General features: G+C 42.5%; 1 protein-coding gene across 9 annotated transcripts in view; it reads left to right on the top strand.

Annotated features, from left to right (window-relative positions):
- SH3BP2 (SH3 domain binding protein 2) overlaps positions 1-25118 on the top strand; it is an 81244-nt gene that overhangs the window by 38571 nt on the left and 17555 nt on the right. The window contains exons 1-3 of one of the 9 annotated variants that reach the window (XM_048942553.1): positions 6720-6837; positions 20881-20911; positions 23797-24866. In XM_048942553.1, coding sequence (XP_048798510.1) covers positions 24757-24866 — 110 coding nt within the window. In that variant the 5' untranslated portion in view covers positions 6720-6837; positions 20881-20911; positions 23797-24756. Of the gene's footprint in view, positions 1-6356; positions 6516-6714; positions 6838-15172; positions 15676-20880; positions 20912-23796; positions 24867-25118 lie in introns of those variants that run through there. The other 8 variants (XM_048942552.1, XM_048942557.1, XM_048942559.1 and 5 more) reach the window with 8 other exon arrangements.

The raw sequence follows: 25118 nt of genomic DNA, 5'->3' as shown, positions 1-25118 counted from the left end.
ATTATGTCTGCCACAGAATATGTGCTCTTCAGACCAACTGCACAGCATCAGACAACTTCCCCATGGAGACAACACTCCTTTGTTCATTTCTGGCTGTGGTTTTTGCGTGTTAGTGGAATTCTTGGCACAGTTGTTGGACAGATGTCTTCAGCAGTCACAATCACAAGACTGTTTTGGGTCTTCTGGTTGTTAGGTTTGGTTTCTAAGGAGCTTTCTGTTCTCCTTCCATTGTCTGTGCCCTTTTGAGACACTAACTGTCCTCTCCATCACCTTTCTGAAGGGCAAGGCAATTTTCTACATGTTTATATTTCTGAACAGAGAATGTTTTCATCCCAATAGCACTGCTATATCACAATTAATTCAGTTACAACGCCCAGTGCACGCCCATTGCAAATTTCAGACATGGAATACTAAAATGACTCCTGCCAAAAAAAAAAACCCCAAACCAACAAACAAATGAAAGGTACTACCTCTGTAGTGTTTGTTCTCCTTTCATCCAGGTCATACAGAAAGTCCTAGCAAAATCCACACTGAGCAGAGTAGGCAATGGATTGAGCCTGACAAAATGTGTATGGCTCAGGTGTTAAGAACCACCTAAAACTGATGGTACAGTTTATCAGGTGGCTGCAGGAATAATAGATGGGAAGACACTTTCACAATAACAGATACAATATATACAAAGTATTTGAAGAGCAGTGTTGGTAAAGCAAGACAACTGCACTCATCACATGAAAGGTTCATGGAGCCCAGTGTTTTTTTCTACGACACCTAGAAAGAAGTGATCTTTCTGGAGGGATACGTGGTACCTCTTTCTAACAACCAGCAAAGGGTTGTGCTGCTGTATGTTTGCCCAGGCTCACTTGAAACCTGTCTGTGTGAGATCCTAGCATTTTCAGCATCCTGATGCCAGGAGACCTCCAGTTAATCATTCAACCACCACATTTATAATGCTTGTCTCTATCCCTTTAGCATAAGGGAAAATAGCACTGCACATCACTTCCAAGATGTGGGGCTTGAATATGGCTATATTCAAATGCCTTATTTCCAGGCCAGTTCCCAAAGAAGGAAAACACTTTTCCACACAGTGAAAACTCTGTGTTTAACTCCCACCTTCTTTTTCCTATCTTTTGCCCTTTTTTTTTTTTTGCCATTGGTGCTCAACTTCCTGAAAAGTTTTTGATGACAAAGAGCACTGAGGGTGTATTAGAAATACAGACAGCACGTATCGCCCAGATCTTCCCCTCACATACTTAATGACTCCTTAGGGGAACACCAGCAGATTCACTTGTGAGGCATAATTTCTCTATTTTAAAGCTGCCCTGACTCTCCCTTAACACGTTATTTTTATTGCAATCCTAATTGCTTTAGTATGGTTTTTATTAACTTCCTCCAGTTCAGATGTCACGTCTACCACTCTGACTTGGAACCATAAAAAAAAATGTCATCACATTTACGAGGGTGGATAGTGATAGGACAAGGGGAAATGGTTTTAAACTGAGACAGGGGAGGTTTAGGTTAGATATTAAGAGGAAGTTTTTCGCACAGAGGGTGGTGAGGCACTGGAACAAGTGGCCCAAGGAGGCTGTGGATGCCCCATCTCTGCAGGCATTCAAGGCCAGGCTGGATGTGGCTCTGGGCAGCCTGGTCTGGTGGTTGGTGATCCTGCACGTAGCAGGGGGGTTGGAACTGGATGGTCATTGTGGTCCCTTTCAACCCAGGCCATTCTATGATTTATTACCTTTCCCAGATAAAATGCTGGCTTTAAGCAAGAGGTCATACACCATAGCTTTAAGCCAGAGGTTATACACCATAGCTGAAGCTATATTCTCTTGTAACTCTTGGCGGAATACAGTCCAGTTCTGGTGATTGACTGTTCATCTTGTTCATTTAAGCCTTTTCTACTCATCCTTCAGTTTATCACAGATTCTCTAACAACTCTCCCATGAAGACGGAGTCCTACATGGAAACTTTCCTAACTCTTTTAGAGAAATAAGACATTTATTCAGCTTTTCTGTAATGCACTGCTATATTCTTGTCTTCTCTGAGTGTACTTTAATCACACATTGACTTGCTGATTTTCTGATATCCTTCTAGCTCTTTGGAAAATGATTTTTTGTTGTTGTTGTTTTTTATAATTTTTGCAAGTTGCTCTTCAGCAATAATTGTGGCCTATTTTATTAGTGCTTTTGAGATTTCTTCCTCTCCTCTCCTCTCCTCTCCTCTCCTCTCCTCTCCTCTCCTCTCCTCTCCTCTCCTCTCCTCTCCTCTCCTCTCCTCTCCTCTCCTCTCCTCTCCTCTCCTCTCCTCTCCTCTCCTCTCCTCTCCTCCCCTCCCCTCTCCTCTCCTCTCCTCTCCTCTCCTCCCCTCTCCTCTCCTCTCCTCTTCTTTTCAACATTGTTATCTTCATTTGGATATTTGTCAGTATTTTTAGGGATGCTGTAATAGATCACTGCAGGACAAATAAACAAAAAAACCTCTGCTACAGTTTTGACCAGTTTGAAAGGATGATTAGATGGAGAGTATTGCCAGAAAGAAGCTTGAAGCAGCAGATAAGAAAGTCTTCATGCAGTCTGACAAAGATTTAAAGATAACTATGGGAGAACAGAGCAAACATAGCCCACATATGAAGAAAGATTTGAGAAGGAACATAAGGATGTCCGCATAAGGAACACTCAGTGTTTTGTTGTTACAGAAGAAAGCTGGAAGCTGCTCTGGTTTCCACCAACACCAGCAACTTCAGTTGCTTTCTTCAGACAGAGGCAAGAATTCCACATTTCCTCACTTTAGAAAGATTTTTGAAAAGATTTTGAGGCTTCTGCAACCACCAACCTTAGGCTGCTCCCATGTTATGACTACAATTAGCCCTATTTCTGAGAGGCACTGCTTTCCTATTCTTCTAGCAATGACTGCATACCTAAACCCTCCTACGTGATATTGAAGCCCATAGCCTCTAGGTTTTTTGGTGTTCATGCCTTTACAAGCATGTGTGGATGTGAACAGCTCTGAAAGGTTTTATGCATTCCTATGCTGGGCTTAATGCCCTTTGCTCTTCTGGGTGCAAACCTTCAGAGAAGGCTTATATGAGAGAGTAGTTATATGAGTAGTACCTTCCTGCTGGAAACTTCACAACCATGTAAGTTATTTTGCTGTGACAACATGAAAATAACATTACTTACCACCAGCAGACTGGAATTGCTCTGATGATTTCCGTTACTCTGCAGTTTTTGGTAAGAGACTGGAAAGAGTGGGAGGATGTCGCAGTGTGATGCACTCAAATCACAAATCACATGCTGGAGGTTTGGGATTCTCTGCCCCTGCAGCTACAGATAGATTTCATTTTTTCAGTTTTGAAGGGAAAAAGAAAAAAAAAAACGTCGCTTATCTAAAGCCAAATCTCGCTGTCGCTGTAACTTTGGTACTTATTGTCATTTTTACTTATGAGCTCAAAATGAAACTAATTAACGCATTTTGGATTGTAAGAAATATTCCTTTGGAACATAGGATGGAAACCAGTGGTTTTCATCTATCTGATCTGAAGATGGACTAGCAGATGATATCACATGGGAGAAGTTCATAGTTTCTGCTAATGAGAGCAGGGAAGTTTGGGAAAGTGCCTTTTTCTGGTCTCAATAATGGCCTCATCCTCCCTTAATAAGTATGGTCATCCAGGCTGAAAATTTCTGCTATCCAGTGTTACTTTTTCCTCCAAAGGTCAGCACAGATTTCTTTCTCAGAATTTTTATAAATCCACGTCTCTCAAATACTTTTCATTTTCTTCCCTGATATTTTGTGTAACTGCAAAACATGTTTGTCAAATCGACATCCTCGCATTTCCCACGCCAAACCCAAATTATAGCTGCTTCAGCACAAAACACACCGGAAGAAAGTCAGGAGGTAGTGCTGTTTTCCAAAGAGAGGAACAATACAATTTGATTGCAAATGCAGTGCAGCAAATGTTGGCAACAGGAACGACCTCAGACAGATCACTTTCATCCTGTGCATCAGCAAGACTGTTATACTGAAGGAGGGACATAGTAGCTGTCAGCCAAATATGCTGCAGAAGTATTAGATTATTTCCTTAAAGCTTCAGCAGGAGATCATGGCAGAAATGGGCAAATTGCCTTCACAGACCCTGCTTTTTCTGGCATACTTCCTCCATCCATTAGGAATTATTCTGTCTCAAGTGGGGATACAGTTGGGACCTGGAATAGATTATGTAGCTTAAATTAATTATGGAATTTGTCAGCGTTAGAAGGAAAAGAAAAAAAAGAAAAAACAAAATAAAAAACAGAACAAAACAAACAAAACCCCAGAGGCTTTATTTTTATCAAAGGCTTGGTAGGAGTCCTATAAACAAAACAGAGAATATTAAGGAAAATGTGCTCTTTTTTTGTTCTCTTTGTCTTTGGAATTTAAACATCTGTAATATTTCTCTGACACTTCTAGGTAATAAAGGTAAGTACCCTCTTTACACTAAGAATGTTGTCATTTTGAGGTGTGCCTCTAGGGCAGAGCAATCGGAATCCTTGTACATCTTAGAGCAAATGTTATTATTTATGTGTAGTGCACTTCCCCTCACAGGCCCCCATTAGGGCCCCTTGTGATGCTGTCTCTGGAGCCGGACTCGTGATTGCAGTCTGCATTCCCAGCTTGGGACAGCAACTAGGAGCCACAGCAGCAAGCAAAGTCCAGGCTGGTTGTGATGCTGGGGTAAAGCAAGAGACTGAAAAACATCTGAGCATACTTAAAGGATTAGGTGTGTTGCGTATTTAGACAGGTAACCCAGTTCACAACCTCCAGGTAGGAAAGCCAGGTCACAGTGCTGGGGAATCTAGTCAAGCTGAAAATCATATGTTGTTTTACAAAATGAGAAATGTGCAAATTCCGCATTTAAGAAGGATGGAGGTGAAATCAGTATCATGGGTATGATCCTTTCTGTCTGTTTTTATGTGCAGATTTGAAGAAAAAGTAATTAAGGATGCAGACGTAAATGGGATAAAATTGAACTTCTTTCTCCCTAGAGTAGGCTGTGCCAGACCAGTCCGACCATTCTCTCTGATAAGAGCATGATTTTTTAGATGAAGGTTATGTACGTTCACTAACAAAATGAAGTTGAGCTGTTTCCTCACCGCAGAAGAGTATTACAATTTGGAATATCTGGGTGGCTTCTATGATTAGAATAATGAAATTTTAAAAGAATCACACAGTTGTGAGCTAGTGAAGGCTCCAACTCTAAGTAATGAGCTTATCAGTTTGAGGCAGCTGAAAAAGTGCGAGCTCATAAAAGAATTACCATTTCTTGGTGTTACACAGCTGTGATTCTGAAAGGCATCAGGCACAGCCTTTCCAGGAGGAATAAATGAGTGTTCCTGTCCTCTCAGCTGGAATGCTGCCTGCAATCTAGATCACACAGAGAGCTTTTCTGGTCCAAAAAGAAAACTCAGCTGAGAAGAGAGCTGGAGAAGGGCCTCATACCTTGTCACAGTGTGTATAAGGGCTTGTCAGTTTAGCTTTCAGCTTGGGGATGGCGAAAGTTTTCCTTGCTGAGGCTTAAATAAATTTTTCTAACATATTTGGCAGGTCACACATTGACATGCTCTGCTACTCTGTAATAACACACACTCCCTGTGTCACTCTGCACACAAGCCACTTTCCCACTTGCTATCTTCCTATAGGGTTACATTATACAGCCTGCCTGCAGTCGTTTACAGCTGTCTGTCTTCATGCAGCAGAACACTACAGCCAGGGTAAGGCTGGTGCTGCTGCAGCCAAGATTTCTGTTGTGGGAAAGGTTAAGAAACATTATTTTCCTTAGGCTCTGCCAGTGCAATTACTCCCTTATACTCGAAAACAATATTTTTATATACTTGAAGTCTCCTGCAAATCCAAGTGTAGGTGTTTACAGCACAATGCTTCATCTATAAATCCATCAGGGCTCAATGATAAACTGCATTTCCTAGCCAGCTTTTGGTAGTCTCTGCTGTACTTAAAACACAGGGCTTTATTTCACATACCAAGAACCATTTTTTCTCTCTTCAGAAGAGGGATTGATTCTTTGTGCTACTTCATACTTCAAAACTTTATGAACGATGAAGAGAAACGCTAATAAATAGCATTCATGGGAAATACCACACCGCTGTGTTTTCTGACCACATAAACCATTTTAATGCCACTGCAAAGGTTAAAGGCTTTAAAACTAACTTAAAATATTGGCTGAGTAAAGCTAACTGAACTTCATTCATATAGATCTGCAGAATTATGCAAAGAACAAGGTTTTAGACTGGGGACGTTGCTTTAATAAGTGCGGTTTTTCTGTTACATTCTCGTTAGGGAAAGTAAATGGAGCTAAAGCTGAGCACTTTGTATCTCCCAGGGCTGTTGGCCGTGAGCTGCTCTCTCTCGACTCCTGTGGGACTCCGGCATTGGCGTCCAACCCAGCCCAGCCACCGCTTCCCTGGCGGCGGAAGCAGAGCGTTCAGGCTCCCCAGGGTCCTGCGGCCGCCCCATCCCCACAGGTACTCAAGGCCGGGTTTGATGGGCCCTGGGCGGCCTGAGGTGGCGGGGGCACCCAGCGCACGGCGGGGTGGGACCGGGCGGGCTGTGAGATCCTTCCAACCCGAACAGCCCTGCGTGGGTGGTGGTGGCCGAAGGAGGGCGGTGCAGTCCCGGCGGCTCCCACCAGCGGAGGGAGGGGAGGACGGAGCGCGGCCGGGCCCGCCTCGGGGCGGCCCGCGGCGGCAGGTGAAGGAAGGGGCGGGCGCTGGGCGAGGCGAGGGCTGTGGAGCCGGGCTCGGTGGGAGCGGCCGCCCGCGGAGCTGAGCTGCAGCCGCGGCCGAGGTAAGAGCCCGCTCCTCGCGGCGCCTCGGGACGGGTTCCAGGGCAGCGGCCGTTCCCGCTCTCCTTCGGGACCCGGTGTTGCGGTGCCGGGGAGGTGCGGGAGCCCTCGTTGCCGGCCGCGAGGGTGCGGCTGTCGGCGCTCCGTGCCCATGCTGCTGTCGGTGCGGGTCGGAGGTCGGTTCGGCAGCGGGAGCCCTCGGGTGAGACGGTGGAAGGGCTCTCTGGGGAAACGTATGGCTGCTTCTCGTTGGGAGGGGAGAGACGAGAGAGCCATGCTGCTTCCCGGCGCCTTCGGTGCGGTGTTGTGCTGTGTTGTGAGCATCAGGATTAGGTTCTAGCGTCTTCCCGATCAGTTGTGCAGAAGGGTGAGACAGGGCTTCTTCGCGATGGAGCGCAGGTTGCAGTGCGGCTTTAACGGCCATCTGCTGAATGTTACCATCCTCAGGCTCCTCCAGACCTGACTTGGATCGTGCTGCCTTCTCTCTCTGGGCTGTAGTTCCCGTTCAGCTACAGGTGGTTGTGCACATCGTGGTTTTTATTTCTTGTGTTTGTAAGGAACAAGAGTCAGCTTGCGTTGATTTAACTTGTCCACTTCTGTCCTGCAAGCGGTCACTGCAAATCAATAGCAACTCAAGTAGCACTGCTGACCTGAATGAACTGTGGAAGTGGGTTCACGATTCTCTTCTTTCCAACCTGTCTGCCAGGACCTTTGCTGCAGGACCTGGTGATGCCAGCAGACAAGAAGTTGCAGTGGGGTTGAGCCTCGTCCAATTGCTGGCAGGGTGCTCTGAGCTTCATCCAACCCCATCTGACAGGCGGGTGCTGCTGACAGAGTGCTCTGAGCCTCTCTGCCTGCCCTGGGCATGGGGGGACTTCAGGTTCCTGTGTGAAATCAGTTGCATTGCACTGCTACATTTCCCACTGCAAAAAGCAAGTTTCCACTCTCACTCAGCTCTCAGTGGTTTATGGATATGGGGAGAGGATATGAAATACATTAATGTCTGATGAATTACATGCACCTTCTGTTCATTCCTGATTTTATTTGTGCAGGATGTGCATAGCTGGAATCTCTGCAGTTTATTTCATTCAGATATCTCCTTTGTACTACAGGCGAAAGTGAACTTGCTGATTTGCTTTTAGACATAATGCATGTTTCTTCCCCTTCCTGTTACTGAATTTTGAAGCCATCTTGCTGTTGCAAGAGAGCTGATTAATAGGTACCTCTTGCCAATATTCCATTACTGAGGAGTCAGTACTGGGTCAGCTTAGCGGTGGGTTAAATGCTGTTTCCTGTTTGCATGTTTTTTGTTTTTAAATCTCCCAGCTCTCCATAAACCTTTCCACAAAGCATGACAAATTTCATAGTAAGAAGTCCAGAAAACAAAGAGCTTTTTTTTTTTTTTTTTAAAAAAAAAAAGAGTTATGAAGAAGGAAGATACAGAGATGCCAGTTCTGGAAGAGACAGTTTTCAAACCATTCGGAATGAATACTCAAAGATAAAGTTTTGCAGGCCTTGCACCTCTGGTAGGACTGTCCAAGCAAGAACATTCTGATCAGCTGTGGAAACTGGGAGCTGCTGCAGGCAGAGGCACCCTTGGAATTGGAGGCTTTTCAAACCATCCTGCAGTTGTATTTTTCTTGGTAGGAAACTTCAGGTTGGCCTACAGAGAAAGAGGTAGTGTGAAAAGTCTCCTCCTTCAATTTTTTACTGAAATAGACATGTAGTTTCCTTTAGTGGATATCTGAGCATGGTGGCCACTTTGGTAATGAGCAGTAAGTAGAAATGGAAACTCATTAAGGCTATTAACTTGCTTCCGAAAATATTGAATGACAAACACGAATGATCAAATGTATGTACACGTTCTGCTTTATACATTGGCCATTTCTACTAGATGAAGTTGCATGGTGTGCTTTTCAACTTGTAGCCCTCAGACTGTTTGTGTGTGTATTGCTCTGCAGTGTGGTACGGTAAGATTGCAGTACTGGAGGGGTATGAGTTGTGAGTTGAGAAACTGACCTGGTGCTGGGGCATCTTCCAGGTGTCAGGCAATGGGTAACTCTCACTCTTGTTAAATCATCCAGCCATTTCTTGTGCTGTTTGGAATGTGCAACCCTGCAAGCACTGTGTCAGTTAGTTGCTGTTGGCTAAGCCCTGGTCTTAAAAGTGCTTGCAGATGTGAGTAAGCCCCATTACTTGGAAAACCGTTCATCTGTATTGCTGTAGCATCAGGATCTTGGCTTGTTACTGCTACCAGACCTTGCAGGAAGCTCAGGCTCTCAGCAGAACTGATGGATGGCCCTGTAAATAGAAGGGTGAGCTCATGGGATTGATCTGGGGATTTGTTGAGTCAGTTAGTCTGTTTATGTTTGAAAGTATTGATACAATGATCCTGCCACAACGCCTTCAGTCTTTCAATGAGGATTTCTGAGGCAGGACAGAAAACAACCTTTCAGATGTCTTTTCCTCTTGTGCATAGCTAGGCATTTCCCTGGCCTTTTTTAAGGTGAACTTATCAGGAAGTGCATTGATAGAATGACATTGCTTTGTGTTTGAGCCTGTGGTGCAATGGAGCGGTGTTGGGCAAGGAGGTAGGAGCCTGGGCTCAGAGAACTTGAGGCAGCAAGAGAGAGACAATGTGTTTTCATCAAGACAGTACCAAATGGAGCATGCATTTTTTACGTTGTTTTCATATATTGATATGTCATTGCCAGTTCCTATTATATTTATGGAACTTTGCTAACTTTCTTATTATAAAGCACTCATTGTATGCCGGAATGTCTAACAAGTTGTGCTTTCTGCAGTGTTTTGAAGAAGGACCTGAAGGCACTGAAGTTCTGGTCAGTTTTGGCTGTTGTTTTAAGACTTAAGGTATTACCCTACTGTGAACTAGAAGTGTGTGTTTCATGTACCTGCTTAGGGCAGGCAACTAAATGAGAGCACGTCACAGCATTCTCAGCATGCTGCTTTTTAAGAGCAATGTGCTTCTCCACAATATTTCTCCAAGACATTTGAAGGGCGTTTTTTTTTCTTCCCACTCTTACCTCTAATCTATGAACTCCTATGTTGAATTTTTCTCTTTTTTGTTTATTTTTTTTAATTAAAAAGAAATGGGGCAAAAGAATCCGTGTTTCTTCTGAAACACAGATGTGAAACATGGCATGTGGGAATCTTAAAACTGTTTTTCCTCAGTCTAGGGATAAATTCTGAACAGGGCAAAGTAATAATTAGGGAAGAATGCAGAGCCGTGGCTTCTTAAGGAAACAAACCTAAGTGTTGTTCTCCCTCTATCCCAACATACCGATGTAACTGAAATAATCTATTTATTTAATTGCGTGCCAGTTTTTGGTAATGACCCAGTTCTTATCTTTTCCTAGGCATAATTGCAGTATTCACATGTATCTGAGCATCTCTGGCAGAATACTGAAAGATAATTTGCAGTGCAGGAATGTCAGAGAAGGAAACGCAGAAATCACATCTATCCTTGGCAGTGCTTCTCTCCTCAGCTCCCACAGGCTGCTTTTTTTCTTTTATAGAAAAACAGCAACTGGTTATTGTTAAAGCTTTCTGGATTTTTATTTTGCTTATGCTGAAGTGTGATAGTGTCTGATGAGCTGTACATCATTAACCATGTGTGACTGGGGTCACTCTGTCCTCATGGGGCAGTGGGTGCCCTTGAATCACGAGGTATGTTCTGTCTTCCAGGGAATGTGTGTGTGTCTTTCTAACTTTTCCTCCTCTTGTGCTCTTCTACCGTGAATTTGTTAAACAAGAAACTTCCCAATTCAAGCTAGGTTTGTATCCTTACAATATTGAGAGGTCAATTTTGTGTGTGTGTGTGTGTGTGTGTGAAGTTAAATGCAATCACTCTGCTGTAACTTGTAATAACACATTGTTGGGATTGCAGACCACTTCCTTGGATATGTTAGGAAGATGGAGTTTGGGGTTTTGTTCTTTGTAGTATGACTGTCCCTACTGTATATTACAGTGTGGGGGCACTCGGATAACTGTGACAATTTCTAATTTCACATGGATTTAGGTGACTGTGGAGGCTTTTCCAGCATGGAAGTGGCTTTCGCTCACCCTTATGGAACACCTGGAGAGCTGTACCTGCACATAGCTTTTCGATCACTTTACAAAACTTTACAGTAGTGCATGTTGATCATTATGATCATTGTTGGTTAATGTTGTAGCATTATTTTTAACTAAACTTGGTGTACATATAGAAAATGATCTTGTTTCAGCACATGGATGCACAAAAGACTTGCAGATATCACTGTAAAACACTTAATTGGTGTTCTTGCTTGTTTCAGTGCAGGGATATCTTACAATCTCTGAATGGAATAGTTAGCAAGTATGTTTGACTACAGCTGTTATTTCGTTATTTCATGCCCTTTGGCATCACTGTAATTGGACTACTAAGAGGAACTTGGATTCATGCCCTTAATCATGAACTTACCTGTAAAGGCTCAGCAAACAGGCTTTGTCATTCCAGCTTGTTCCCTCAAAACATGGAGATGGAATTTCCAGCAGAACTCGTAAGGGAGCAACAGCTGGGCAAAATATTGGCTTTAATCAGTTTTTAAGAAGTCTGGAGGCCTGCTGTGTAATACTTCTTGTGTATGTGAATCCCTCAAATTTCAGAATTCTATTATTTTTGGCAGGAACACAAGGCAAGTATGCATAGGTAATGATTGAGCTCTCTAAGAAGGAAGCTTCGTGTATTCCTTGCCCCCCCTTTCCCCTGACCAATGCCTATTGCTGTTTTGGCGTAGCTATAGAAATTGTAGCAGTCATAGATTTGAGGCTTCAGGCAGAGATATAGGGGTTCTCTTCGCTTTTTCCTTCCCTGGTCAAAATTGATGGTGTGATGAGGTTTGAAATTAGATCAACTCTTTGATTTTTACCAGTCATTTTTAGCTGTGCTATGCAGCAGTGCTGTATGTTGTTCATGTGTATGGAGCTGCACTGCAGTAATGCTATAGAATTCAAGCACTGTGTTGGTTTCAGTATAGCTGTGTGCATTTAAAACAAACAAACAAACAAAAACAACAAAGCCAACAAACCACAGACTGACCTGTTCGTCTTGAGAGTGGAGTCTGCTAAAGGACCCAGTTCTTAGCTTTGGGATCACTGCTTTTGTGTTACAACACATCTTTTGTGTTACAGCTACCTTGTAAACTTCCAACACCCTGAGTGATCACTAACCCCACCGCTCCAGTTAAGTGATTAGTCCCAACTTGCAGTAGAAAAACAACCCTGATGTTGGAATTTGAGCTATTTTCCTCATTCTTGATCCTGACTGTACTCAGAAAGAAAGGCTGGGCATGCTGAGGTGCCAGTGTGCGTGTCTGGATCTGCTGCTGCCTTGGCAATCGTTGTTTTCTCAGTGTTGGAGGAAGAGATGATGGGAAGTGGGCTGCAAGACTTTTTGTGAAAGGTGATTTATGCAAAACACAGACATGACTAAAAGCAAAAGATTCCTCAGGTGTACGTGCCAGATCTGAACGAAGCGAGGAGGAAGGATAGTAAAAGTAGGCAAGAAGATACAGGATGCCTAAGTCTGGCGCGTATGTGCTCAATAAATGAAGTGTACTGGTTCATGGAAAAGCAGGCAAGAATTAGGTTGGGTTTAAATGGCCTGTGCTTCATTGTTGCTCTGAGTATAAATGCAGTTTTTCATTGCTTGGGTGAGCTGGAGCTGCCAGCACCCAAAGCTACTCTGCTTCAGCAGGTTGGAAAAAAAAGGCCAGGTCTAGCTTAGCTTGCAGTCTGACTGTTTAGATGAAAACAAAAACCAACAACCCTTGGAGGAGGGAAATCCCACTTAGAGCATCAGTTTCCACTTTCATGCTCAGTTCTGCTCCAGACAAACAAGCTTTCTTCTCTCCAGCAGAATTTTTTGTGCTGGAATCAGTCAGCACAGTCAATTCTTACAGCACTGCAGGGCAGCATATCAGATTCTGCAGCAGATCCTAGTGAACGTTCAAGTGTTTTCATTTTCATTCTTCATGTAATAATCGTTCAGTAACAAGAAAGCAAAGAGTCGGAAGTAGATTGTTGTGAGTGATTCGGTGCTGTCTACTGGCTCATAAAACCAAAAGAGGAAAGAAAAAAGCAGGGTTGGGTAGGAAGCTTTTTTTCCCCGTTCTATTTTTACTTTACTGCTACTGTAGTGATAGAAATTAATCATCATTCTGGAAACAGTCATTTTTATGAATATTTGCATATTTTCCTCTTAAATAAATGACAGTCTGTTGAGGAAGGAAAAAACAACGCAAAGCTCATTTTGACTTTGTGTCTCATGAGCTGCAATTTGGGGGGTGATACAATGCTGTAGCTACAGAAGTAGGAACAAGATTTGATCCCCAATTTCTTCCCAGTGTTTGCATGCAAATCTTATTTCAAATATAAACATCTTTCAGATGGTCCTTATTACTTTTTACCTCAAAGCGCTTCACAGAACTTGAGGTACTTCCTAACACTTTGACGTACACAAGGGACAGTCTCTCTATTGGTATTTTCATACCATATACAACACTTATTAAAATTCTTCTGTAAAATAAGTTTTGGTTTAAATGTTCTTTCCTTGAAAATTTCACCTCAAATTCATAGTTCCCCTCTGTTTTAGCAGAAGTTGTTGCCCATATGTGTGTGAGTGCTGAGCTTAGCATCCAGACCAGAACATAGCCTGCAGAGCTAGGCTATGCAAGCAGCACAGGCTTAAAATATTAGTCTCTAATCTTGTGACAACCCTACTAACAAGAGTAAATTATTACCCTAATGTTGCTTAATAGTAATTCTATTACAACATGTCCCAGAATTGTTTTTCTCCTAGATCAAGGTGGAGTTTGTTTTTACATTGTGAAGAAACAAAGTCTCATCTGGCAGACACACTGTTTTGACCTAGGCTATGTGATAAACTGTATTTTTTTCCCTTATGTTAGTGGCATTAACAATTTTTTTTTTCTTAAGTGAAACTGCACACTTCAGATATATAGGTATGTGTGAAAGCTGCTGTTCCTTTCTTTGTTTTATGTATCTTCCTATATACCAAGGAGGATGAATGTTCTTCTGTTTTGTCACACTAATAATGCAGAGAAAAGCTTAGCATACAGAAAAATTGCCTGAAAGTCTAAAAGTCCTATTGACAGTGCTTCAAGTTTGCTAGATCAAGACTGATCTTATCTGTATACTTGACTCATCAAAATGAGGCACTTTGAGCAGTGTTCAGGCAAAAGGGTGACCTGATTTGCACAGCTGCTCAGCATTTGTGACATTCAGTGCCTCTCTTCAATTAAACATTTAAGCTTTACAAGTAATTTTTCAGTCAGTTGATTTCCACAGTTGTGGCAAATAGTTGTGTTTCCCAAGTACTGCACAGCTTTAACTAAACAGTTCTGTGAGCAGAGAGGGGTTTGTGTGTGCATGTTGCATGGGGAACAGGCTTTCTGCTATGCAAGTGAGCATACCACCTGTAAGAGCATGAGACAATCTTTCATAGTCTTATTTGGAGCCTGATTTCCAACTGGAGACTTGCATTTAACGTAAATAAGCTGGGCTTAAAGAGTGGTGTTGAATGGAGTTAAATCCAGCTGGTGACCAGTCACAAGTGGTGTTCCTTGGGGGGAGGTATTGGGGCCTGTCCTGTTCCACCTCTTTATTGATGACCTGGGTGAGGAGATTGAGTGCACCCTCAGTAAGTTTGCAGATGACATCAAGTTGGGAGGAAGTGTTGATCTGCCTGGGGATAGAAAGGCCCTACAGAGTTGTCTAGAGAGACTGGATCGCTGGGCTGAGGCCAATGGGATGAAGTTCAACAACACCACGTGCTGGATCCTTCACTTTGGCAACAACAACCCCAGGCCTGGACCAGAGTGACTGGAGGACTGTGTGGAGGAAAAGACCTGGGGCTGTTGGTTGACTTGGATGAACATGAGTTCCAGCAGGGAGCCCAGGTGGCTAAGAAGGCCAACAGCCTCATGGCTTGTGTGAGATACAGTGTGGCCAACAGAAGCAGGGAGGTGATTGTCCTCATGTCCTCAGCCCTGGTGAGGCTGCAACTCGAGTACTGTGTTCGTTTTGGTGCCCCTCATTACTAGAAAAACATGGAGGCCCTGGAGTGTGTCCAGAGAAGGGCAACAGAGCTGCGAGGGGTTTGGATCACAAGTCTTATGAGAAGTGGCTGAGAGAACTGGGATTGTTCACTCTGGAGAAGAGGAAGCTCAGGGCAGACCTTATCACTCTCTACAACTCCCTGAAGGGAGGTTGTGGTGAGGTGAGAGTTGGCTCTTCTCCCATGGAATTAGTGAGAGGACCAGAGGGAAAGGCTTCAAGTTGTGCCAGCGGAGATGCAGGTTGGATGTTAGGAAATACTTCTGTGAAAGAGTGGTCAGGTGGTGGAGTCACTGTCTCTGGAGGTGTTCAAGAATTATTTGTTGTAATGGGGACATGGTTTAGTGGGGAGATATTGATGATAGGTCATCGGTTGGACTGGATGGTCTTAGAGATCTTTTCCAACCTTGGTGATTCTGTGTAAGTGAATATACCCAACAGAACAGTAACCAAAAAGGGTTTTTGGAGGAGCCCAAATACCCCTTGCAGAAAGGGTGAAGAGGTCTTGCTCTGAGGTTAGTAATTCACTCCAAAGAGCAAACTACATAGAAGAGTACCTATGGGATTTTAACCAATAGAATTGTGGTCGTGGATTTAGGAGAACCTATGCAAATAGTAGTCTGGCCCAACTTCATCCTGGTCCCAAACTTATCCCATCAGTGAGCTTGCATAGGTCCTTCTATTCAGGATTAAATAAGCACAGCAGACTGCTGGGGTTATGCTAGGTAAGTACTTAACATATGACTGTGCAGTGGGGGAGGGAGTGGGAGAAATGTGGAAGAGAAAGAGGAATACCTCAAGTGTACTTCACACATTAAGCTGAGAGAACAGAGGTAGAAAGTGTAACTGTTCTCCATCCGCTTATAGAGGAAATTATTGTATTCATTAGTAGCCATTATGGGAAGGACTCACAGTGAAATTCTTTTTTCCCTCTGAGCTCAAGGCTTTGGTGAATCATTTTTAAAAACTTTTTCCCCCCAGGAAAAAAAAAACAACTCTTATTTCTGTGCCTAGGCAAATATCACAGCTGTTGTGAAGGTGGTTGTAGTCCGTAAAGCCAGTGATCTGAGATCTGAAGGGATAAACTGAAACATTGTTAGAGAACGTGGGTTTGCTGAATGTCACATACTTTGCTTTGAGGTACAGATAACCTCTCCAATAATAATGGAAGTGGTGCTGATAAGATACAATGCTGCAATTCTGAATGTGCATAATACTAAATGGCATCCAAGTGATTAAGTCCTGACAGTATCTGTTGTGTTGGCACTGTGCTGACTGTGCTGCTGCTGCCAGAGCATTCCTGCCCAGCACTGTGGCATCCTTTCTGCCACAGAGGAGAGCAGTCTGCGCTTCTGCTCCCTGCAGGCTGGCAGCAGTTCTGCCTGGCGGAGTTGGTCAACGCGTGCTTCATCAGCCCTAGAGGGATGGGAGGAGGTACAGGGTTCCTACATAAGGGGAAGGGTGCAGTGTTTACACCATGTTGTGGCATTGCACTGTGGGGTTTTTGGCTCCTCAGCAAAATTGGGCTGGCAGGTGGCAAGGGATTAGTGAGAATGCTGCTAATTCCTAAAGATGTACTAATGTCTAATCTAATGGATCTGCAACAATATCATGCTCCTTTTCTTAGCTTCCCACTGATAAGTCATTAATAAGTTTTTCTTCCAGAAAGGAAGATTTTATTCCAAGGAATATTGCATGTTGTGGACATCTTATCTCATTTTTACTGAGTGAAAGGCAAGCAGACGGCGTTTGCAGCAGTGTCTTTGCTACAAAATGTGCTGAGCAGAAGTCTATTTGCTTGGAACTCTTCAGCTGGCAATCCTAGCCAATCCCCTTCCTTTCTGGAATGTTCTTTTTAATTTTAGGCAGGAAGGAGAAAATTAATTAATAGTGGATCTGTGCCACTTCAGCCACTTTGGTCAGCACGCTGCGTCATTTGGCTGCCATGTCTAACTTACTCTCTGTCATTTTAATCACCCTAACTAGAGGATACAAAGTGTATAGGCCAGCAGCCTGGGAGGAATTTGAGCACATACTTCAGTCACAATACTTCAGGTATTCTCTGTACTTTTCTACTTGTTGCTTATTTTTTTCCCCATCCATTTACTCTATAACTATGAAGTGATGAGTACTTGCACTCATCACTTTTCCTTGCCGGTTACTGGTTCTCAGGTAGACTGCACAGGAGAGGAAAGAAGTGAACTTTTATTGCAATTGTCTTTTGTCTGGATTTAAATGTAGACAAGTATTATTGTGTCTTGTGAACAACTTGAGTTATTCTTTATGAAGTAGTCTACATTGAATCTGTAATTTATTGCCCTTACTACATTTTTTTTTTCTTGTGGGAAAGAGATCTTTGGAGGAGGAATAACCACTTCTTTGATATCTTAAGACTAATTCTTGCTTGGATGCAAATAAAAATGGATGTACTTGTTTATATAGTTAGAAAAATTTGGCGCCGTGTTAGAGTTGGGCTAATCTCACCTCCATCTTTTCATAGTTCTTCCAAGAAAAATGAAGTAGCTATGAAGACCATGGTTTATCAGAGCTGTAGTGTTATGCTGCTTTTTGTTAAAGGCGGTGTTTGTTTTTTTTGTGTTTTTTCCAAAGAATGGGTTTTATTTGTAAGTACATGTACATCCACAATATGAACATGACGGAATGTCTTGCATTAAAGTAGTGGTGCACAGCTGAGCATCAGATAAGTGGAGTGCTCCATAGGGCTGTCTGGTGTTTTCTGGAGGGAGGGGGGAAGGCTTTCTGTTCAGATTAACACACTTCTCATACTTTTTAGCACATCTAAAGCTGAGAGTTCTTAACATGGCTACAGTTATAAGCATATTTGTAATACACATACACTTTGCTAGTTGATAAGCTCAATTTTTAGAGGGTTTTGTGTGTAAGTCTGTGTGGTTTCAATGTTATGTAAAATGTCATATTATCATCATGCTTTAAACAGTGTGCAGAAAAAACAGTTTTCTCTATTTTTCCTTCTTAAAGCTCAGCACCTGTAAATCTTCTCTGTTGGGGTGCCAGTAACACAAACAGCTGAATCTGTGCATCTGTGATATGCACAATCTGTGGTTTGATTTTGTCTAGGAGAGCTTTTGATGTATTACTGTACAAGGAGATGTCAGGTTTTATTTGTTGGTTTGGAGCAAAACTAATCCTCCTGACCCCAATTCCTGAATTATGAGATCTAGTTTCAGTTCTTCATTGTGTGCAGAAAGTGACTGTATGTCTCAAGAATAGCCAGGATGTGTTTAGCAGCAAGATACCCTATAATTATTGCGAAAGCTTCTGCTGGAGAGGCTTCATCACCCGTATGGAAGCATAAACTTGAATTCTGTGGAGTACCAGAGCTTGCAAATGGAACAACGCTGCACAGACTCCTTGGCACTAATGGCCATTGGTTCTAGGCAGTGCACAAGGCATGAGAGTGTGGAGATCATAAGGAAGTGTGCACTTGTGCCATAAGCAGCTCACTTCCAGGAGATTCTGGATGCAATGTTGTGAAGGAACTTTTCAAAGAAAGCTTTTTGGGAAGAACAGCACGCAAGGGTGAGATGGTCTTTGCAGCTCATCTTGCTAAGATTAGTGAGCTTGCTAGAGTGTGTTGTACACCATTTTTATGAGCAAATATACATTGGTATATATAGATTTATTTCATATAAACTCCTTCTTCCCCTAAAATCCCAGCAGTGCACGATCTCATGGTTACAGCTGAATTCAACTTTTGTGCAATAGTGTGAACTGGCAGAAATTCTTGCTCTCAGTGCATTAAAAAAAAAAAGTTGCATTTACAAAAGTGATGGAACACAGTGTGACCTTCAGTGCTTGTTACTGTAATCCCTACTCCTACCTGTTTCAGGTGCTTTGATTTCATCTTTGGTGTTTGGAGGCGGGAATGACAAAATTCTCCTGCCTTACAACATCCTTTAAGAGAAGTTTGTATTGTGATTTAAAAGGGAATTGTCATTGAAATTGGAAAGAGAAACCTTTTTTCTGGAACACTTCCTTGAGGGTTTGGGCACAGTGCTCATCTTTACACATTGAAGAGCTGTTGGCAAATATACTCTTTGACCTCTTTTTTGCTTAGACTTCAGAGCTCTTCTTGGCAGTGGGGACTGTGCGTAGTTGGACCTTTTAATTCTGTAAATTACACTTGCATGGTTATTAGCTTGTTTTGAGATTCTGATTCCCAATCAGAGTTTCTGAGTATGAAAAGAGATATTTCAGTGCATTGTTAGTTAGAAACCAGCACTATCTACTGTGTTGTACAACAGTAAAACATAGAAAAAGAGTCTTTGTGGTTGTACTTTGTCTTTAAATATTATCCAACAGCCTCCTTTCAAACAAAACAAAAATAGAAAATGCTTGGTTTTGTTTTTGCAGAGTCTGGCAGAAGTTGAGCTTCCTCTTTGGTGGTGGTTGCAGCCGCTTGCCTGCATATTTCCTTGAATATTTACTGAATGCCACCAGAAGAGGGACGCACAGCTCCAAGGGCTGATAGATGACGTGACCAAACGCTTACTCTAAACCATGGCTTGCTGAGTGTGTTCGTTATTCACTTAGTAACTTATTGGTGTCAGTGATAGAATTTTACTCATTTCACTTTTCCTGCTGATAGACAAACAAAAGGACTTGTTCAATAAGCTCAATATGTTTTTGTAGTTGTTTTAATATCCTTTTCCAGGAATGTTTTAAAATCACTTGTATTCAATAATTTTTCTGCTGACTTGCATATACCCATGTGTGACATAATCTCTTTACCTGGCAACAGTAGTCCTGGACCTAAGTTTTGTTGATGTGTTGTGTAACACAAATGTTGGATGTTTTTCCAAAATGCATTAGTGTCAGAAATGGTAGAAAAGGGTGAATGTAAATGCAGGTCTCACAGATTTTTCTTTTTTCCCACTCTTAGCATCCTTGAAATTGATTTCGGTGAAATTCTAGGGAAAAAAATGTATTTGCTAACAGCAGACTTCAATTTCTGTAATGAGAAATACAGGTTAAATAAATGTACCTATCAGTAGCTTTATAATCTACAATGTATATTTTACTCTCCCTTGTAAGTTGCTAGAAGACCTTTGTTTTAGTGTTCCATGTACTAAAGGCATACTGGCTTCAATACTGAGAAGTATTTTGGAACATAAGCAGAATTTATTTTGGAGTCCTACAGTGCTTGCTAAATCTTCAGTTGCAGAGCACATTGCTAATGGAATTGTGTGTAAGTCGTTACAGATGAGCCAAGGAAATAAAATCGTGTCAACTGTAATTTCATAGAGAGGAAATGTTCTGCCAAGGAAATAAATAATCTGGGGAAACTCCCACTTTCAGGATATATATTTTGGGGGAACTCCCTTTGCATCTGTCAGCAGCAGAACTGTGTGCAGGAATAGGATTTGGTCTGTTGCATTTGTACTTCTCAGTTACATGATGATTAATGTTTTTTAAACTATGCTAAATTGTGCTAGAAGCACTTGCAAAGGATAACGTTTATGATCAAATCAAAGTCGGTATGTCACGTTCTTGTACTTGTGCCAAGTTTATTGGGGGCAAGGAAACTAACAACAATTTACAATTTAAAATTGATATATTTTTCCTCTTCAGGTGCATTTTAGTACTGTAGACTGTGTGTGTGTGTATTAATATACAGTTCTATATAGGCACATATATATGTGGAAATATATATCTGAGGTCTATTTATATTATATTATTATAACTTCTTCAGTTCTTCCCCAGTAAGCAGAATGAGGAAATGATAGCAGAAGTTTTAAGAACTGCCATTTATCTGGCGTTGAAAGTGGATTTCTGGAAATCCAGGCTTCATTTATTCCCCTTGTTACTGATAATGATTATTATTGTTGTTATTCTGCAGGTCACCTGGCAGAAATAATTCTGATGTGTGGTTATTCTCATTTTCACAGGGCTGCCTTACCTAGCAGATGAAGTATTCAGGTGAGTAACTTAAACTGGCTTTTTTACAATACGTAGTTGTGGAGCATACTGTTAACAAACGTATGCTCTCTCAATATATGGGATGTTTTCCCACTGTGATCTAGAATCTTGGTCTAAACTACATTGGTTGAATCACTAAAACAATAAAGATTATAATAATCTACTCTTATTTCAAGCTATCTAGCCAGTAGAGCAGAATATGGTTGTCTTTCCTGTCTTACTGTGCTACAGACTTTTACCAAAAGAGATAACGTATGAACTCTCATGTCGCTCCGAGTGGAACTTGACCCACCAGGATGGCTACTTGCTCTGGTGGAAGAGAAGTGGTCTTTGTGCTTTTCCTTTGGTCCTGTTGTTGGCTTGTGAATTTTTCTGCCTCATCTCTTGCTCAGTCCGCTTTTACATGCGGTCCATTCTTGCAGTTTCCTGTAAATTGGTCAGTAAGAGGAAGTTCTCTTGCTGCAGATAGCTCAACACCTCAGCTGAACCAGTACATTAATACTGGTGAGGTTTGTATAGCATGAGATACATCTTTTATAGCTCTTGCTTTCGGTAAACTTGGGGTAGGTGTGGTTACTTTTGACCACTGCGAGCAAGAGCAGTTATTAACATTGGCAGAGATGATTGTCTGTCTTTCGCAAGCAGTGGTCCTAGTGGACTGAGAACCAAATGAAAATTGCTTTTGATGTTTTGGTTCTTCCTAAGTGAGATCTCTTAATGTCAGAGAGATGAAGCGACTGCTTTTAGTTGAAGTTCTCCCTGAGCTGGGTTGGTGCAAGGCCTCACTGATATTATGGGGCTAAATAAAGGTTAGTAGTCTGAAAACTATATGCCAGCATTCCTTGCAAAACTGGATTTTGCACTGCGGAGGAGGACTTATGTATTCCTTTTTCACTTCTGTGACAGACGTGTTAACCAAACCCATTACAGTTTTGCATCTATTCGGGCTCTGCAGTTTGGAAGCACGACGCTTCTGATTCATGTTTGGTCTAGAAAACCAGGCTGAATTTTCATTCTATTATATGAATGATCATCTGTGAAACACTCTTTGGTGGTTTTGGTGTGTTTTTGTTCCTTACTAGAACACCAGCTTGTGCCTATGCACATGTGTATTTATTCTCTATGACCATCTGGACAGTGTTAGAAGTCACCAGAAAAATCGAAAGGGGATCTTGGAACTTGAAATGAAAAACTGTATTTGTGAGTACTTATATGAAGAAGGCATCATCAGAAAGATTAGAATGGAAAAAGTAATACTTCAGGAACATACTGAATGTATGAAATATTAGTTAAAAATGAGACTGCAGAGCCCACAGAGCATTGTGTTACTGCAAACTTTGGAGGAGTACAGCGAACGTTAAAGTGTAACACTGCAGAATATCTATTCCAAACATCAGTCTGATACATCTACTCAAGCTCTGTCTCTTTTGATCGTAGCTTTTTTTTTTAATGAGGTGGAGATAAAAGCTGAAGGATAGTAATAATAATGCAAACTTAGAAGAATATGCTGGATAGCAGAGAACAATCATAACACAGCAGAAAACAGGGAGAGGAAGGACTGCTTTCAAACATTCTGTGTTAATTTTTAATATCAGTTGCCAATTTCAACTTCATGGTGTATAGGACAAATTAATTTCATGGAATCATGGAATCACCAGGGTTGGAAAACGCCTCCAAGGTCATCCAGTCCAACTGTCCACCTACCACTAATATTTTCTCACTAAACCATGACCCTCAGTACTACGTCTCAATGTTTCCTGAACACCTCTAGATGCTCAATAAGATCCCTGGGCAGCCTGTTCCAGCTCCTGATCACTCCCTCAGAGAAGAAACTTCTACTAATCTCCAACCTGCACCTTCCCTGTCACAATTTGAGGCCATTTCCTTTAGTCCTACCACTCATTACGCAGGAGAAGAGCCAACTCTCACTTCACCACAGCCTCCCTTCAGGGAGTTGTAGAGAGCAACAAGATCTCCCCCCAGCCTACTGTTCTCCAGACTGAACAATCCCAGTTCTCTCAGCCATTCCCCATAAGACTTATGCTCCAGATCTCACACGGTTTTGTTGCCCTTCTCTGGACATACTCCAAAGGCTTGATGCCTTTCTTGCAGTGAGGGGCTGAGGGGCCCAAAACTGAACACAGCATTTGAAGTGCAGCCTCACCAGGGCTGAGCACAGAGGGATGATCATCTCCCTGTTCATACTGGCAACACTATTTCTGATACAAGCCAGGATGTCTTGGCCTTCTTGGCCACCTGGGCACACTGCTGGCTCACGTTCAGCTGAGTGTCAACCAACTCTCCCAGGTCTGTTCTTTCCACATAGACTATTCCTCCCAGCTTGGTATCACTTGCAAACTTACTGAGGGTGCACTCAATCCCTTTGTCCAGGTCATCAATAAAGGTATTAAACTGGACAGGCTCCAATACCAACCCCGGGGGAGCACCACTTGTGACTGACATTCAGTATGTTACTTTTTCCATTCTAATCTTTCTGATGATGCCTTCTTCATACAAGTACTCACAAATACAGAGTTTTTCATTTCAAGTTCCAAGATCCCCTTTCGATTTTTCTGGTGATTTCTAACACTGTCCAGATGGTCATAGAGAATAAATACACATGTGCATAGGCACAAGTTGGATTTAACCCCATTTACCACCACTCTCTGGGCTCAGCCCTCCAGCCAGTTCTTTACCCAGCAAGGTGTGTACCTGCCCAATCATTGACAAACTGCTGAATTGCTAATTCACAAGCTGCTGAAATGTAGCATTCTTTGCAACTTTTGTTGAAAGATTTGTTAATTATACCACTGAATCAGTTGAGTACTGTTGATGTTCTTATTAAATAGCACCATAACATTGTCTTAATATGCTGCTCTTTACAGCACACAGTAAGTGTGTGGTGCTTACTCTCTGCTTGCCCTTCCTGTATTGCCTGACCTGGAAGGAATCTATTCTGGAAGTAAGCTTTGCTCAGCATGCTGGGTTGTGTAAGTCTTGTCGATCATTCTGCAATATGTGAGTTGCTTTTGAACTTTCTGGCACAGTGTGTGTTGGCTGATTCCAGACCAGTGAATGATCTGAATTCTTTTAAGAGCTCCAAATGAAAATAGTAATGTGTAAAACAATGGCATTTCTCTTTTACCATCAGCTGGTGATGCTTGTAGCATCGTAGTGTCCTGTAGCATCGTTGCCCTTTTGTTCTAAACCCATGGATAAGAATTCCATTTTCTTATGGTTTGTGTAGTGACAAATGTACAGACAGGGCTTGCTCTGAAGCATATATGTGCTGCACAGTCTTTGAGAACAACCATTTCGAAGTTAGTGGGTTGAAGACGGATGGACAAACTCCAGCCATAGGGGAGAAAAGGGAGGTGAAGGACTTAGCGTAGTTCTGTGGTGCGAGGCAAGGACCCGAAGCAGAGCAGCATTTGTGAGCCATGCCTCTGCTGGTACTGCCCGAATGCACTGTAAGGGAGAAGGGCTACCTTCATTTTCTCCCACGGGAAAGCAGCTGGTGGGAAGGTGAAGCAAGCAAGCACTGGAAAATCCCCCACTGTGTGCCTCGCAGTCTCACAGAGGCTTGAGGTAACGCACGGCTTGGTTTACAGCCTCTGTGGGATATTGGGAAATCTGACAAAGACAGTGCTGCCCACTGACTCTGGGGGGAAACAGGAAGTAACAAAGGAAACAAGTCATTGCCTAGGCGTCCCTTTTGGCCACGCTGCAGAGCAGATGTACAAGCAGTCGGGGCACAGCTCCTCCTTTGTGTGCACAGTAGTTATCGCCACCGCTCCCAGCCTTTTTATACACAAAAAGAAGGGGAGCACAGCGATGTTCCTGCCATGCCTGAGAGGGGCTATCAGCTGCTAATGGCTTTGTCCTCGCAAAGGAAACTATCTTACAGTGAAAGCGTCAGCAGGAAAACTATGTGTCGATCAGGCGCAATGACAAGGTGAGTGCATGCTTCTGGCTTGCGTTTCTGTCATCTTTCCTCTTTTAGGTAGAGAGCAGACTAAATCTAAGAGAAGAGAACTGGCTGGAGGAAAAATGCTTTTAACTTCTGCATCTTATGCAGAAAATGGCCAAGAATTGGAGGGGAAAAAATGAGGAGAGCGTTGGTTGGAAACACTCAGCTGATAAGAAAAGCAAGTTGAAGCAAGCTGAATGGAGTGAACTTATTTATAACATGCACCTCTGTCAGGCT

The sequence above is a fragment of the Lagopus muta genome, chromosome 4, assembly GCF_023343835.1.
Source record: "Lagopus muta isolate bLagMut1 chromosome 4, bLagMut1 primary, whole genome shotgun sequence".
NCBI lineage: Eukaryota > Metazoa > Chordata > Aves > Galliformes > Phasianidae > Lagopus > Lagopus muta.
This window is presented reverse-complemented; position numbering and strand designations above follow the sequence as displayed.